The 18,274-nt window shown below is 35.5% G+C and overlaps 1 protein-coding gene across 1 annotated transcript in view; it reads left to right on the forward strand.

Annotated features, from left to right (window-relative positions):
- The window catches only part of LOC149486088 (uncharacterized), an 81,870-nt gene that overhangs the window by 57,451 nt on the left and 6,145 nt on the right, over positions 1-18,274 (forward strand). The window contains exons 8-12 of the mRNA XM_089699437.1: positions 7,491-7,629; positions 9,430-9,650; positions 14,660-14,823; positions 17,037-17,273; positions 17,966-18,139. Coding sequence (XP_089555563.1) covers positions 7,491-7,629; positions 9,430-9,650; positions 14,660-14,823; positions 17,037-17,273; positions 17,966-18,139 — 935 coding nt within the window. The remainder of the gene's footprint in view (positions 1-7,490; positions 7,630-9,429; positions 9,651-14,659; positions 14,824-17,036; positions 17,274-17,965; positions 18,140-18,274) is intronic.

The following is an 18,274-nucleotide window of genomic DNA, read 5'->3' on the forward strand; positions in this document are numbered from 1 at the left end:
TGTACGCAGTACAGTACGACAGACAGTGTTCCAATTAGGCGAGGCCAATCGCATCAACGGTGGGCGCTTCGAGCGTTAATTAGAGATACTCCCGACAGTTCCACGTTACTCTTCCGTGCACTCTCACCCTCTCGCTAACCAATTACCGGCCAACTGATGGATAAGCGACTTGTAAAAGGTCTCTCCACATTTATTTCGATTCCCATTTCTGTCTAATTGTAGTAAGGTTCTTAATAAATTCTGAGCAATTCATTTAAATTGCACAATTCTGAGATTTCGTCTTAAACAGTTAAGTCATTAGATGCATAATTAAATGTAATGTTTGTCGTGTTTACCAGGACATTAACATCATGTTCTAGTTCGTTATTTTGTGAAAAGGGCCTCTTAGGGATTTTCATGTTTGTCGTAAGCCGAGCTGTGGCGATGTCTCTATCCTAAGACGTGACACGGCGGCTGGGCTTAAGTGCTCCAAGTTTGTTTTCCTACCATAATGTGTCTGTAAATATCACCTAACTCTCTCCCACATCCGAGTAGCTTATTTGCGTATACATTTAATTAACACTTCAGTTTTCGAGTGGAGCTATGCCATATTGATTTGCCAGATATGTGATCCAGATGCGTTCTCATGCAATGTCCTTTTCACACATTAACTTATGTATTAGTGTTCTGTTCTGTGAAGCAATAAACCGATTCATGTATCGGCAGTGGTGGCAGTGATCTACTGTTAGACCACAGACGGTGTCATATTCGTTTCTCGCTTTCACAACGCTTTCTGTTTGTATCGGTCTAATATCAAAATGTTCTACAAGCTATGACTCCGATGGAATTTCATAATTGAGCCTTTAGACTGAGGTTATTGGAATGTTGTGGCTGTGAACAATGTCTATTAAGTATTATAGGTATTATAACAACATTGTTCAACCGCGGTTTCGTGCATTACTAAACCGGTTGAATGCAGCGAGCGCGCTTCTGTGGAACGTGCGATGAATTATAATAACATAAATGACTGTAATACTACGGAGCGAACTATGGCTGACATTGTTCGTGAAAGTTTATTGCATGAACGAGTAAATGAGGATGAAAAATGGCAAACGGTTCAACGAAAAAAGAATGTAATATCTAAAAATAGATTTATTAGTGAGACAGGGCGAGCGAATTTTGACAATAAATTTAGAGCTGCGCCGAACAAAGTACCGTTGTATATATCTAACGTGTGTAAAGAAACAAGTGAAAGTGACATAGTGGAATATATTAAAAACAAAACTAGTGAATTAGTAACTTTAGAAAAAATTCAATGTAAAAAGGAAAAAAGCTATAACTCATTTAAATTATTTGTCGCTAGAAATAAATTACACATATTTTTGAATACAGAAACATGGCCCGAAGGTATCTGTTTTAGGCGTTTTATTACACTTAAAAAATCTACCAAATCGGGAAAATCACGTGAAGCTGTCACTGTAAAGTAGTTGTTAATAATAGTTAAAAATTAATAATGGCTAAAACATGTAAAATGATAAGTTTTAATTGTAAATCACTAAAGCGATCGTTGGATAATGTGAGCGACATGTGTAGATATGCAGATATTCTTGCTCTTCAAGAAACTTGGCTACTGCCGTATGATCTGCCTTTGCTTGGGTCGATAAGCAAAGACTTTGAATACACAGGTAAATCAGCTGTAGACTTAACTAAAGGCCTACTTAAGGGCAGACCATACGGTGGGGTTGCAATCCTGTGGAGAAAAGGCTTGTTTAAAAGTGTAGAAATTATTGATTGCAATAGTAATAGAATATGTGCGTTTAAAGCTGTTTTAAGTAATAATACACATATTATAATATTTAGTGTATATATGCCAACTGATAATTCTGAAAATATGTTTGAATTTACGAGTTGTTTATGTGAAATTAAGACCATAGTTGATAGCTATAACATAGAAAATATTTTCATGTTAGGTGACTTTAACGCACATCCTATGCAGCCTTTCTGGAATGAGTTAGACACTTTTTGCTCTGATGAATTGTGGATATGTGCGGACACAAATAAATTGGGTATTAATTCTAATACATACACCTACAGAAGTGACATCAATGGCAGTCTTCGATGGTTAGATCACTGCATAGTGACTAAATCTGCTTGGCGGACTGTAATTGATGTAAGTTTAGGTCATGATGTCTACTGGTCTGACCACTTTCCTCTTATTATAGAATGTGACCTCAATTGTATTATGACAAAAATGCCTCAATCAGGATATGTCATTGATAAAATAAAATGGGGTCACAGGAATGAGCGCCAGATTAGTGAGTATCATGAAATATGTAACAGCAAACTCAGAGAGATTGATTTTGCTGAATTTCATAAAAGTTGTGGAAAAATATGCAGAGACACATATCATAAAGTTTGCCTTGATAAAGTGTACAATGAGATTATAGGAATTCTGTCCCATGCTGCCTCATTGTCTCATACAGTAATTGAGAAGAAAAAAGGTCAAGTTGTTGGATGGAATAAACATGTACGTGAGGCTCACTGTGAGGCTCGGTCGAAATACCACATATGGCTGTCATATAATAAACCAAAAACTGGCAAGATCTGGGAAGATATGTGTGTAAGTCGTAAAATATTTAAAAGTAGGCTGAGATGGTGTCAGAATCATCAAGATGAAATAAAAATGGACATGATTGCTTCTTACAGGTCAACAAAAAACTTTTCCAGATTTTGGAAAGCGACCAATAATCTCAATGTTCGACCGAGCTTACCAGTGAGTGTCGCGGGCTGCAATACTCCGAAAGAAATTGCAAATATGTTTAGGGATCACTTTAAGGTATCAACACCTTTGGGACCTTCCAAGCAGATGTTTAGCCTTGATAAAGATCTAAACAATGATCTTATTACTTTTTCAGCTAAACAGGTGGCGAGTGTCATAAATAAGATGACGAGAGGTAAATCACCGGGCTATGATAGCCTCAGTGTGGAGCATTTGAGATATGCAGGTGTGCACTTGCCCCGAGTGCTTGCTAAGTTTTACTCTCTTTGTGTAAGTCATTCTTATATTCCCGCTGAGATGATGAGAACTATTGTGGTCCCTATTGTCAAAAACAAAACTGGCAATATTTCGGATAGGTCAAATTACAGACCAATATCACTGGCCACCATAGCAGCTAAGGTTTTGGATAGTTTGTTTGATAAATGTCTTGGCGAAGCGCTGAACCTGGATGATGCCCAATTCGGCTTTCAACCAGGTCTATCAACAGAAAGTGCGATACTCTGCCTAAAACAAACTATTCAATACTATACTAGCAGAAGAACCCCAGTGTACGCCTGCTTTCTCGATCTTTCTAAGGCTTTTGACCTTGTATCTTATGATATACTGTGGGAAAAGATGGAGAAGGCGGGAGTACAAAGGGAGTTGATAAGTGTACTGCAATTTTGGTATGCAAATCAAGTGAACAATGTCAGGTGGGGGACAGAGTTATCCGATTCATATAGGTTGGAGTGTGGCGTGAGGCAGGGAGGTTTAACCTCGCCGAAGCTTTTCAACCTATATGTAAATGAACTCATATTAGAGCTCAGGAAAAAGGGAGGCTGTTGGATAGATGGTGTATGCGTTAATAACATCAGCTACGCAGATGATATGGTCCTGTTAGGACCCACTGCAGGTTCCATTAGAGAACTACTGAATTCCTGCCAGGAGTATGCTGCCAAGCATGGCTTATCATATAATGTCGCAAAAAGCGTTTATATGATCTTTGGAGTCCCCCGAAAGCACATTGGTTACGAACCCGTAGTCAGCTTAAACCAAATAGCATTAAAGAGGGTAAAACAGTTTAAGTATCTCGGACACTGTGTTTCGGAGGACTTGAATGATCAAGTTGACATTGAGCGTGAGAGGAGATCCCTGGCGGCGAAATGTAATATGCTGGCCCACAGGTTCGCCCGATGTAGCAAAGAGGCAAAAATAACTCTATTCAAAGCCTATTGCCAAAACTTTTACACGGGAAGCCTGTGGTTCAAGTACTCAAAAAAGAGTATGAATGCATTACGGGTGCAATATAATAATGGGTTTAGGATGCTGATGGGCTTGCCGAGGCATTGTTCAGCGTCTGAAATGTTTGCGCAGGCTCACACTAATGATTTTCATGCCATTTTGCGAAAAAAGACAGCTTCAATACTCCAACGGTTACGTGCAAGTCCCAACAAAATACTAAATACATTATCGCAAAAAATAGACTCACCAATACACGAACATTTTATTAATGTGTTGGTGAGACGTGAAGTTTTTTAAATTGTATACCTAATAATTTGTATTTTTAGAATAATTATTTATTGCGTATTTTAATTTTAATTTTTATTTTTTGTTTAATTTTTCTGTGATTTTATGTATGTTTCATTGATTATTATTATATTTTTGTGACATGTCAATTTTATAATTTGTATTTTTAGATTAATTATTTATTGCGTAATTTAATTTTAATTTTTATTTTTATTTAATTTTTCTGTGATTTTATGTATTGATTATTATTATTTGTGACATGTTAATTTTATATTTTATGATTGTGAGCTTAATTTTATATGTATTAGTGATTTTTGTGTATTGTATGTAAAATGAGTCTCTGTTACTCTTAAATAAAGAATTTATTATTATTATTATTGTATTGTGGAGTACCTTGAAAAAAGTGTATTATTTTATTTTATATAGTCGTCGATTAAAATAAAAATTCAGAGTAATGGGGCTCTAAGTAGGAAATTTAATAGCACCGTCTGTATAGCCTTGCCGTGGTTGAATTTCACGTACAGTTGAATCGCAGGTTGTACCTTTGAGCAAAGCAGCAATGGCGGCTGGGGGGTCGTGACTCCCCATCCTGTCTCTTGCATGAGCGCGGTGCACGAGCCTGTGTAGTTTATATGCAGTTTTGAAGAGCTTTTTACTAAAGTAGATGAAAAGTTTACGTGTACATACATTTTAGCTGAATTGAATTGAATTCTGCGCCAAGCTCTAGACGTAACATTGAAATTTTAAGAGCATTTATAAATTGAATGTTATGCCGTATCATTGCGCTAACTTCTGCTCAATTAAAATGTTTTAGGTTTATTTGGAAGTTCAAAAAAGATATCTGTTAAGTTTTAACGGCGGTAGCAACACTTATTACAAAAGCTTCAGGGTGCGAAGCAAAAAAACAAAAACATTTGAGCTTTTAATTTTTTCTACATAAATCTAAATAATAATAAATTAAAGCTTTCGCTACTAACGAATGAGGTATATCAAAATTGCTACATACTGAAGGCATGTAGTAAAGAAGGCTAGATATGAATCAATGTATTACGAGCCGTCCAGACCATAATATCGACATCGATCCTTAAAGTCGTGCTTTGAGTCGGGCTTGCATCGGGCCGGATGAAGTTACTGGAAAATTGCACTTGATCCGACGTCTCGGCCACCTGCCACCCTCCGCCTCCTCATGATTTAATTTCACTCCTATTGCCTATCTACACGGTAATAGGGTTTACATGTAATTTAATGATAGAACTATCGCATAGATAACGAGAATGAATATGCTTGTTAACGTTTCAACGCTGTGAAATTACACGTTCATTTATAATTTATTTTGCAAATGAGATATATTCATGACTGTATTTACTATTTTCTCGTGCAACTTGGAATTGCATCTAGATTCTAAGCATTGATTACGAAATATTGTAAAACAATTGAATGAACTTTTGGGACACGTGACTACAATCCATCTTACATAGTTTTATAAAGTCAATTATAAGGGCATTCATTGATCGATTGAGTCCTATTTAAAATGCGGTATTTCTTTAAATCCAGCAGGTGCGTAAGTTTAGTATGCGTTGTTGAGCGTGGCCGTAATCGGTTTTTGCTGCAAGGAACAATGGCCGGCTGCCGGCTACACTGTACACATTCCATCTATACTCTATAGTCTATACCACCGTTAGCCGAGCGGTAGTAATCGATGCAATCATCTTCAGTGCACTCCTTTTTAGTTGATGCTATTGTCGCAACGTTTTAGTAAAAGGAATTCTTATTGCGTTGCTTCTGAATTTATTTTCTTATTTCGACGTTGCGCTCCTAATCTTTTCTATTGTAAAGGATAATATATTGGTTTTTAAGGTTTTAACGTAATTTTTACCTATCCTTCGTAAACTTCGTAAACTCTAAAAACGATTAAACCTATCAGTTTTTGCAAATCTAACTTGATAGATAGCTCAAATATTTTATCACCATAATTAATTCGTTTTTGAAGTCGAAATATACCGAGGTCGTACGTGTATGACGTGGCATTACAAAAAAAATTAAACAAATTTTTCACTACTTTTACACCTCAATAACCAAGGTCTTTATGAACAGTTGTCACGCATTGAATATGGCAATATGATTGCATTTCGCCAAAATAAGTATTGTACCGTTTAAAACTAGGTACAATATCTTAGTCGTTAATAAGTTTATCCTACGTTAGGTTTATACATCAAAGATATAATTTTACTGCTTTCGCCTGAACGATTTAAAGAGTAGACAGGGCGCGGTTGGCGGAGAGCCAGACCAAACAGGGTAAAAAGCAAGGGCGGTGGCGACGACCGCGCCCCGAAATAGCGGGCAAAGTCAAGGCGCGTATGCCTAGCATCGAGCGCTGTCAAAATAACTTTCATAGTTACATATAATATTACAATACCGGACCAAGTACATACTTCACCTAGACACGCCCCAACTATAAGGGCGTGTCGCGCTATTGTCATTCTATGATCCACAGGTGTCTGGATAATTACAAAAAATATGGACATTTTTATTGTCACACTATTCTCAGTGCTGTCGCGTTTATCAAAATTTTACAACACGCAATAGTTGACCGTGAAATGATGTCCCCTCGCATGTCGATGGCAATTTTATAGTATGACGTGATGGCCTAAAATATACATTAACTCCATTTTGTACCGAGTAATATATAAATAAATCTAGAGTAAAGTAACGGAATAAAATGCCTAAGGTGTTGCATAGGACATACAGAGTTTTACGTGCACATATGTGGCACAATAGCGTCGTGCTGACTCACAGCAGTTTGGCTCTGAACAAGGACATCCTCGGTGTGAGCCGCGGCAAATGGAAACATAAACATCGTTACTCCATATCCGACAACTCTATTCACCATTGTGCCGCAACAAATTGTCGACATAATAGACTTCGCAACAACACTTTGGCGCTAGATGACACACTGATATTTTAAGGATAATAACTGTTGGGAAATATCTTTTGAATAAGCGGAGACGCTATTAAAATTCGATTGTATAAATAATTATTGCGTTGACAAAACGAAAATCTAAATTACTTTGTCAATTCACGTTCGTACTTCAACTCTCCTCTGAGTCGATGCTCTAATATCGTTAGGATGGAACGATGAAGCGTGTGAAGGTCATAGCACTTATACATAATGTTTATTGAAAATTGATTAAAGCATATCACTTTAATGTCATTTTTTTGTGTCCAGATGACTTGAAGGCGGTGACAGAACGTCTGATAGTGGAAGCACGCTTGGCGGGCTCGAAAGACAATATCTCCATAATCGTGGTGTTCCTGAAGGACCCGCGTGAGATTGCCGCTCAAAACCGCCCGCCCATGGATCTTGGGTACGTAACATCTTATATTAAATATTTTACATAAAATTAACTATAAACTAACATTATCATTCTTAATGCAAAGTCGGTAAAAAATAACGAATTTTTGCCAAAGCTCACGCGAATCTCGTTTTATTGGGTTTAAGCAAGATGACTTCATTTTATGACTAGAATAGAATACGAATAACTTTTGATATTATTTGACCTTGCTATTTTATATAACATAAGTAATGAAAACGAAAGTGCTTGAGCATTCTAACATGGTATGGCTTCGAATCTTATACCCCAGCCACACTATGCTACTCGTCCTGCTACTCGTGCTGCTCCTCGTCCTGCTCATCGCGCTGCCGCTCGCCTCGATATTGCCGTCTGACCACACACTGCTCTACTCGCGCGATTAATCGCGACGCTCTTCACTAGGGATGGGTCGTCGACGTATTTTTCATCAACGAGACTAGATAGTTAAATGTCGTTCATCAACTAGTCATTCAACTAGTTAAAATCTTCGACTAGTCCATGTGTAAAATAAATAACTATTATTAAATAAATTCTTAAAACAATAAATTCTAATCTCAATAAAACAATTAATAAATATTTATGCTTTCTTACAAAAATTATACTCCCTAAAAAAAAGTATTACTAAAAAACTTATTATCGTTTGTTTTTATAGTTTAAATTCAAAACATTGGTCTTGTCAACCAAAAATATTTTTTTTTTTAAAACTTCAAAGAAAAGAATTTAAGTATTCTTATCAATAAGACTGTTTAGCCGTTGAATTCAACTAGTGCATTGGTGAGCGATGGACTAGTCGAATCGTTGAGTGTACATACTAGTTAAATTATTTTACATTACTAGTTAATTAACCGTCTATATGCATATAGACGGTTAATTTAACTAGTCCGTTGATTCCATGACGCCCATCCCTAATTCGCACTCGTATTGCCGGTCCTTTGACTCGCGCGCAAAAGCCGACAGCAGTGAGCTGGACGATGAGCACGACGAGTGGCATGACGAGTAACGTGGCCACACTACGTCCCTGCCTACTTCCCTCGTCACTTCCCATACCACTCGTCGAGTCGTGTGGCTGGGGTATTATCATCAGACAACATTTATACCTAAAGCAATAGGTACTAAGGGTATATCAACCTTAACTCTCATTTTCTATCACAGGGCGTTCAGCTAATTTACCTACCTCAATAAGATGAAATATTGAGATTGATATTCAAATCTGTTCATTCTCAATTTGCATAACTCTATTGAGGTGGTTATATTTTAAGAGGATTTTAAGTCTTATCTTAATATCAATCAGTTTTATGTAGATAACTTCTTCTAATAATAACTGCATTAGTCACGAGAAAAATGTACCATAACATGAATCCAGATCTAATCATAATCTATCGATCTTCCATAACAGTTATTGTCCATTATTTTCTACACTTTCTAATGATTATTTCAAACACAAGTCTTTTATAATATCTAATTGTAATAAATCTGTGGACACAACTAAACTACAGTAAATTTTTAGAATTGAAGGAATCTTTTTGATTAATAAAGCAGCAGAAATCTGTTAGAATTCAGAGACTAAAATGCTTTTAGAAACAAAGCAAGCATGAATCAACACCACAAGGAAGTAGATGGCCACTTTAGTTATCTGGACCCGGATCCGTATAAAAGGACAAGAGGAATTAGTGTATTTTCCTTCCTCTGGATCGCACAGCACGATAAATAATAGACCGATTTAACTGAAGCAACGGTTAAACCACCTTTAATGATAAAACAGAGTGCTTTAACTGATGCAGTGATTCACCACAGGCTGGACAACGCGGTGGTGAACGCGCCGCCGTTCGCCGTGGAGGGCGCGTGTGACGCGGCGGAGGCGGCGGGCGCGGACAACGGCGTGTCGGACAGCGACAGCGAGGACCTCGGGCCCGAGACCGCGGTGGACGTGGACGCGGACGCGGACGACGCGGACGTGGAGATGCGCAGCCACGAGCCGCCGCTGCACGCGCCCCGCGCGCCGCCCGCCAGGATCGGTGAGTTGCCATGGAAACCGAATGTTTGCTTACGGACACGCATACCCTCTTGTTAACCCACCTTTCCTTTCCTTTATTCCTGTCTTCCGCGAACTATGTCTCCTTCTCTTTCAGTATTAGAAAATTATTATTATTAGTCGTTTGCGAGGTGTTACACGGCCTGGACGTGCGCGTGGTCGCTTACTATCATATGACCAGCTATATTCACCACCAATTTGTTATTTTTACAAATATGTTTTTAAATTTTACACTTATTAGGACCTTTTATTATCATTACTAGCCAATAGCAAAAGCATTGATAAAGAAGTTGTGTTAATATAAACGAGATCCCTTGCCAGCTCTCTCAATGGCTGTCATGTTAAGGATTATGATGTAAGTATGCCCGGTATGGACTAATTGTGACTTGGGCTGCAATCACTAATGCAATAATAAATTATACTTATGTAAATTGGCATTTTGTAGTCTGCCACGAAGTGCCAAAAACAATAGGACTAGTTCTAACAGTGACAAATGGTTTTAAGATTAATTTTGTTTGAAAGAAAGATAAAACAAAGATTTAAGCTACTCTCTCAATTACCGAGAAAGCTCAAACACAATATACTCGATAGCTCGATCTTCTGTTGCCTGTGGGAATTGTAAATGATATTTGAAGGGATTGGATTATTCAGGATGTTAGAAGTAAGTCAAAGTAGCGGAAGTTTTTAATTTGATTGTCTTGGGAACAGAATTCGAGGAGACGTCATCATTTACTTTGTCGCAATGTGACGGTAGTTATACATTTCGTCCAGATAATTGTACATTGTCTTATGATGGATACAAAGAAAGTTTAATAAGCTACTTGTTCCACAGACTACGAATATAAAAATATGTACTACTATTGTATTTCATCTTCATTTAAACAAAAGAATAGAAGTGCAGAAATGTAGTCAAATTAATATTTCTATCATTATTTTTGCTATGTCTATTCTTTTTCTTAATATCCATACTATTGATACATTCGCTATTTTAAACATTATTGAAACAAAAATATCATGCATGTAATATCCACTTTCGTCACGGTATTGTTACTTCCAATTTAACAATACCACATTTTTACAATTGGTAAAATTTTTAAGTGTAAAATATAATTCCACTCACAATTCGCAAGAAATAATTCTATAATTACTAGAGAAAAGTTAAAATTATCTCATTACGTAATATGTTATTTTATTCTAAATATTTACACTTTATTATTTTATAAATTAATATGATATTTCTGTGGTTAGAAACTTGGAAAGTAAAATACCTATGACATAATGTAGAATGTATAATATGATGTAAAAAATTATAATGATTTAAATTTCGCCTTATCAGCCGCTCTCTAATATAATCTTATAATAATTTTTCACTAAAGCATTAGGTAATGTTTAAAATTATTGTTGGTACTTTTATCTATAGAGAAACGTTTTTTTTGCCGCAGTACCGGTTACGGGTCACGGTCACTTTTGTCACAATTGAGAATGGTTTGCTGACCATTGTTTAATTGAATTTTTAATGTTTGCTCACTTCTATATTAAATACTTACATCAAATTACCTCAAATAAGTACGCATAAATATAACGATTGAAGATACATTTAAGACTTTTTAAATAATTAGGGGTAAAGTATTTTAGGAAAAGTCCAAAAAACTAATGTGGACGTTATTCATCGTAAAATACATTTATAAAATTACATTTGCTGTAGATAATTATTTTTTTTTCAAAACTTTTGACGTACGGGGGTGGGTACTTCGATTTATTGAAATATGTAATCTTCTTATATATAAAAATGAATCGCAAAATGTGTTGGTAAGCGCATAACTCGAGAACGGCTGAACCGATTTAGATAATTCTTTTTTTATTATATTCCTTGAAGTCCGAGGATGGTTTTTATGTAGAGAAAACGTAAATACGTTCCACGGGCGAAGCCGGGGCGGACCGCTAGTTTCAAATAAGTAGATCATTTTATAAATAACAAAGTGCCGTTCATTGAATAGTATTTTATACTTAGAAAATTGTACATGAAAGCATCGTGCTGTAAACGCGTATAAAAACTAAAAAGAATGTGAAGAATTATGCGTGGCACACGTATCGGTAACGAGGTGCGATTTATACAATCCTATCCTAGTCATTTCATTATTATTTCTTTGATAAATAAAATACACTATAATTTCTTATTTAAAACACAAACAATAAGAGAGATTGCTTTAAAATATACTACACCAATTTTGTAAATTGTTAATTTTACACATCAAATATTTCATATATATTTTTTTTGTTTTTTAATAATAAAATTGATTGAAAGATTGACGCAAATAAATGCAAATACTTATAGATGATAATATTTTTAGAGTGCTCTTGAAATTTTTCTTAATTTAAGTATATAGGTAATATTATATTGTTTATGTTATGGACTATGGTATAGATAGAGGGGAGACATAATGGTTGCAATTTAGTCGCGTTCCAGTGCTACGACCACAGACATAGATAGACTACGCAAGTACCGCGATCTGTATGAAAACCAAGCGTGTCATATTTTTTGTACTGACCTTGACGCGTTATGACGTCACGAGCGCTTTTTAGTGATGGTAATTTCATTTTACGCTAAATCGATTAGGACGCCACTCGCGCGGCGATTCTAGTATCGTCCTATCCCATCGAAGTAAATCGAAAGAAATCAGATCAAACTAGATCTATGTCTAAGAGGTAGTCAAATAAATGAATCGATTACTAAATCGATTCAAGACAGAAAAATGATAATTACCATAGACAGAGGAATGATAAAATAAATTTATAAACCTTTTAATATTCTAACAAGTAAACTAATGTGTTTTAGCTTTTTCTTACATATGCCCATTGAGTTACCGTGTACTACGTACTAGAGAGGCCATCGAAAGAAAGTAATGAAACTGTCAATCAATCAATCTTTATGTCCCGTTGCATCAATCCATTTTTCTTTTATGTTCGGGTTACTTGGAAAACTGAAAAAACAAACATAGTCTAAGCAATAAGGAGTTTTCTTAAAAAACTCCCAAGATGACACTTTAACTAATGGCGTCCATGTCATAATATTTATTTTTAGTACCTTTGTATTAAAATACTTAAAAGTTCTAGGTCAAGTCGTATTAAATGACAAAAAAAATCTATGCCTTTTTTTCTGAAAAATTGCTCCTTCAAATTATCATTTTTCTGTTCGATTATAAAATCGATTAGAATCGAGAACTGTTGCATCAAATGAACATCACTAACCACAAAATTGGACAGAAAAATGAGAACAGAAAAATGAGAAGACGCTATTCATTGCTTGTTATCATACGACTCGATCTTTACCGTGCCAAGTAAAAGCCGCAATGTATTCCGAATCATTTCGTATGATTTGGTATCCGTGTTTGTCACGATCGTTTTCCACAGATATTCTTTATTTGATTTTAAAATAAATAGTGCATATTCTGATTAGAAAATTACTTACCGGTGGAAGGAAACATCTCTGCTAACTCGGCCACTCACAGCTGTGGAGTTTCTACAGTTTATAACGGCGTAATTCGGCATTTTACTTTATTCAGCTTCACGTCTTTCCTTGGCGAACTGCAAGCGCGGACTGAGTGTAGGCCAGCGTCAAGTAAGTTTCATAATCTTAGTTTGGACACGGGAAGTACATACACTCGCTTAGTCTATCTTGATACATGTCTGTGGCTACGACCTATGTTATCGGCTCGCGAGTCGCGGCATATTAGACATTCCACTGCCAAGGCTCAAGGCCGATACAGACATTCCTTGTGTGTAGACAAACATACTCATTAAACGGTGCAAAAAATATCGCCAAAAAATGTCTTAAACCACTAAGTTAGTCATACCTAATCCATTTTGATAAAAATACATATAAGTATTATAAAAAAAGAATTTAATATTACTAAACACTAATAAAATATTTTGTATTCTTTATTCATATTATTATCCTATTTCAATATGTCCCAATGTAAAATTTATAGTATAGAAATTATAAATACATATTCGCACGTATTCAATGATAAGTGATAACAATTACATACCTACTTAATTCATAATTATTGAAAAAAGTAAGTCTTTTGGATAGTTATTCACGTTATCTGTATCAGAATATATTTATGTTTTTTAATGTATGGCATAATAAATACTGTCTATTTATTTTAATAATCCCTAAATAATATTTTAAATAACGATTGCATGGGCTGACTCACCCCTCTCCCCTACCCCGTCGCGTCCCACCGGCACCCGTTCGCCTCGCCTCGCGCCCCGACGTGGGCCGTCTTTCCATCCCGCTCTCAGTCACTCATTGAACGCTCGTCGACTCTGTGCTGCTCTCATATCGTTGCCTTGCACTACTGTTGTAAACGGACTTTTGTCTTTATTTGAACATCGCGAATTATTGGATCGCCAGTGCTCAAATTATATAATAAATTTGTGTTGTGAAAAACCGTTTTTGGTATGTGATTTTACGAAGAATGTTGCTTAATTTTGTATACTTACAGAAGTATTTGTGGTTATTTTTGTGTTGATTCATGCCGAGCGGTGTTCTGGAAATAGAAATAGATCGTTCGTCGGAAGGCGCATCCCTCCATCGTCGTGAAAAGGATTCCCGCAAAGGCCGAAGACTCCCTTGTGCATTTTATAAAGGAATTTATATTCTTACCGGGCGTGTCTGAACAGCCGTTCTCGAAATGGCGTCCGCCAAAGTTTTGCGTTTCGCGAGTTTTTAAATCGCGACCAGTAAATATTGTTAGCACGCGGCTCTCGGCCGTTATCTGTCACCGGCATAATTTATTTACGTATCAAGTTGAAATTGGAATTCTCAATATTTAAAAGTCGAGACTTGAATGTAATATTATAAGCCGGTTTTTTCGTGAGGGTGTGTCACCTGTTGATAGTAAAGGGTGTGCAATGTACATTTACTTTGCATCACCTGGTGTTTTCGAGTGGAGCACGTTTGAATTTTGTTCTTATTGTGTTGTGCAGTGGAGGAGGGCCACGTCGACGGAAACTTGGTGGATAATGTAGCTGAGAGCGGCGAAGAGTCCGAGGACGAGTGGAATTATTACAAAGGCGAGGGCGAACGCGAACAGAACCCCAGCGAGGAGGCCGACGAGCCGCCGCGCTCAGAAACACCCTGTCAAGATAATGTAAGTCATTATTAATTATATACATTTCCTTGTACAACAATATATGAATAAATAGCAGGATGTTAGTTTACTTTGTTTTCCATAAAACAACCAGTTGTATGAATTTCTATGATGAAAGAACGGAATATAAAAATTGAATTTGCAACAAGATGTAGGTACCTTGTTAATTGACACATGTTTCTGTAACTAGTTATGTTCGATATTTTGTATTGTAAATGTAACATTGATTGAATTAATCAATTTTATATCATAAGTAAAAATAACCATTTGGTTTTATTGACACTCCGGACAAGTAATAAAGCTAGTATCTACGAGCTAGCTACCACCTATAGTTAGGCATTGATGATTAATTGACTTGACAGCTATTTTGTTTATAGTCCGGGATACATCGCCCATTTTTGCAAGTGATTACTATAAAGCTAATTTTTCGTGAGTAGCTTTATTTTGATGAGATGCCCAATAATTTCATGTACGAAACTTTCGATTGTGGTAGCTACCAGAGGAAACAAGGATAAAATATTTTGATTTGATGGTTCTCAAATATTAATTACTAACTGAATGTTTTTTTTTGTTCAATCTCAAGATAATTATCTAAATTATTCGAAAAAATATTTGTCCTACAAAATCTATGGTTTGATCAAAGAGTCCCCCTTTCCAATGTGTATCGATAACGAAGTCATCATAAATGATTACTAACCAGCTGATTTTTTTATTTTCACTTATTTAATACTTAAATAATTCAACAGACATATTGTCCTACAAATTGCGTAATAAATATTTGAGAACCGTCAAATCAAAAATTTTTATCCTTGTTACCTCTGTAAGCTACCACAATCGAGAGTTTCGTACATGAACTTATTGGGCATCTCATCAAAATAAAGCTACTCACGAAAAATTACCTTGATAGTAATCACTTGCAAAAATGGGCGATGTATCCCGGACTATTACATAATAATTATTATAAAATATTGTTTTGTTTAAAATATAAATGCTTTGTTTTCATTGCAACACTAAAACATCTGTTAAGAACAAAGGTGCAATAAAACAATAAAATAGAGAAACTTAAATCTAACAATGACCATTATACAAATTATTCTCTAAAGTCTAAACTATCTTAACTAAACATCTGTTATTTGGGAATTTCTCTTAATTCCTTTATTTACAACCTTTTCGAAAAATTACTTACTGCTAAGAACAAAGGTGCAATCAAACAATAAAATAGAGAAACTTAAATCTAAAAATTGACCATTCCACATTGGGCAATGTTGTTAATAAGGCGCTGATTCACCAAAATTTGACTTTAAATTTTTATGCATCTATTGTTTGCCCAAATATCACATTCTATATTGCACGCCTCATAAGCGAAGCGTTGAGGTGGGTACTACTGTCACTTCGCGCAAAACATCTGATTTTTCAAACTTAAAATGTCTTTATGTATCATACATTGCGCTTGTAAGATAATACATACACACACATATTAAGAAAAAACACTATTTTTAACATTCATGATATTTTTGATGTCATTTTTGTTATTTAAACTAGTTAAAAAACAGTTTAAAAAAGTTCTGTCTTGGACGTCCGTGTGTCTGTATGTGCGGAGGATTTTCTTGTTAACACGATAGCGACCGAAATACTTTACTAATCGAGTCTTTTTTTTTCTCTTACGCTTGAGTATGCTCAGGAATAGAACCCTTTCATTTTTCAGGGTCTGATTCGATGTGGTTTAATTGTTATTAAATAAACAAAAATAATAATTAATAAATAATTATTAAAAAAAAATTATGAGGCGTGCACTTTTGGATTTTCCAAACTTTTTTTTTATTCTTATGTTCGTAAATAAACAAACATTTTAACATTGATTTAACTTAAATATGGCAGGTGACTGCAGTAAACAGGATGTAATAAATGAAAATACTTTATCTTAATGTCATTTTGTATCTACAAAATGAAATAAATTTACTTATCATTGACTTACTTTTCATTGTTTTGTAGATTAATATTGATTTTAGTGTGAAAAAGTACTTTATATTTGTCAATATAATTACAGAGAATTTTATTCAGATTAAGGGTGGTTTTACAGCTAAATATACCATTTTATTGCTGTGGTTTTAAATGACAAATTGTACCAAAATGTTTCAAGATAGGCTATACGTGATATTTTAAGCAAGTGCTGAATCCTATTAAGTAAATATTGTTAATGTTTTTTATTGCAGTCAGCCTGGGAAAGTAGTTCAGTAGACATGAACAGTTCACCGCTGAACCCGGACGCGCCGCCGTTCGTGCCGGGCAGCGTGGCCGGCTCGGACGTGTTACTTGCGGAGTCGCCGCGGAAGCCCCTGCCGATGGACGACATTGAGGTGCCGGACGTGAACCAGTTTCAGACTGGCGCTGGCAGCTGCCCCGGCGAACTGCAGGACTTGGACAATTGCGACCAGTTGAACGGACACCATGTAGGTTTTGAGGTTTTTAATATATCTATAATATAAAAATGAATCGCAAAATGTGTTGGTAAGCGCATAACTCGAGAACGGGTGGACCGATTTCGATAATTCTTTTTTTATTATATTCCTTGAAGTACCAGGATGGTTCTTATGTAGAGAAAACATAAATATGTACCACGGGCGAAGCCGGGGCGGACCGCTAGTCTTATATACAAAAATGAATCGCAAAATGTGTTGGTAAGCGCATAACTCGAGAACGGCTGAACCGATTTCGATAATTCTTTTTTTATTATATTCCTTGAAGTACGAGGATGGTTTTTATGTAGAGAAAACGTAAATATGTACCACGGGCGAAGCCGGGGCGGACCGCTAGTTATTGATAGTTTTAGTAGGTGATATCATTATCAATGTTATAATATTATCGAATTGAGTATATTATGTTGTTATTAGTGTTGCTCACTCAAACATTAATATTTTGTTTGTTTACTAGTCATACAGTCATACTACATAAGCACTTTTGAATCGTCAGAATAAATAATATAATACATTGGATTTTATTTAACTATACATATTTTAAATGTAATAATCCCTAGTTTTTGCATTGTATGAACTGTGAAATACTGTTCATACTTGTAGTATTATTTATTTAAAAAATTTATCCTTTATATTTTATTTAACTAAAGTTACTTTTTATATTCCAGAACATTTCAATGGAAGGTGTAACAGAACATCTCAATGGTAATGACAAATGTCAACTGGATAGTCTTGGTTTTGGCTTTAATGTGGGCATTGAAACAGATAAGGAAAAGGAATCCCGTATTATTCAAGACTTCGAAAGAATACAGAAAGATACAACAGACTTCTGTAATATTCAGGTAAATTTAATTAATTTTCTTTATTTGACTATAATAGCTCACAGGCACTTGTATGCTGATTATATTAAGTTTATAGAAGGTATCTCAAAAATTATATCTTATCATTATAACATGCATTTACAAGAAGTGATATTA

This window comes from Colias philodice, chromosome 9 (assembly GCF_061535455.1).
Source record: "Colias philodice isolate Cphi_HAF_F1 chromosome 9, ilColPhil1 Martin Lab GWU primary, whole genome shotgun sequence".
Lineage (NCBI taxonomy): Eukaryota > Metazoa > Arthropoda > Insecta > Lepidoptera > Pieridae > Colias > Colias philodice.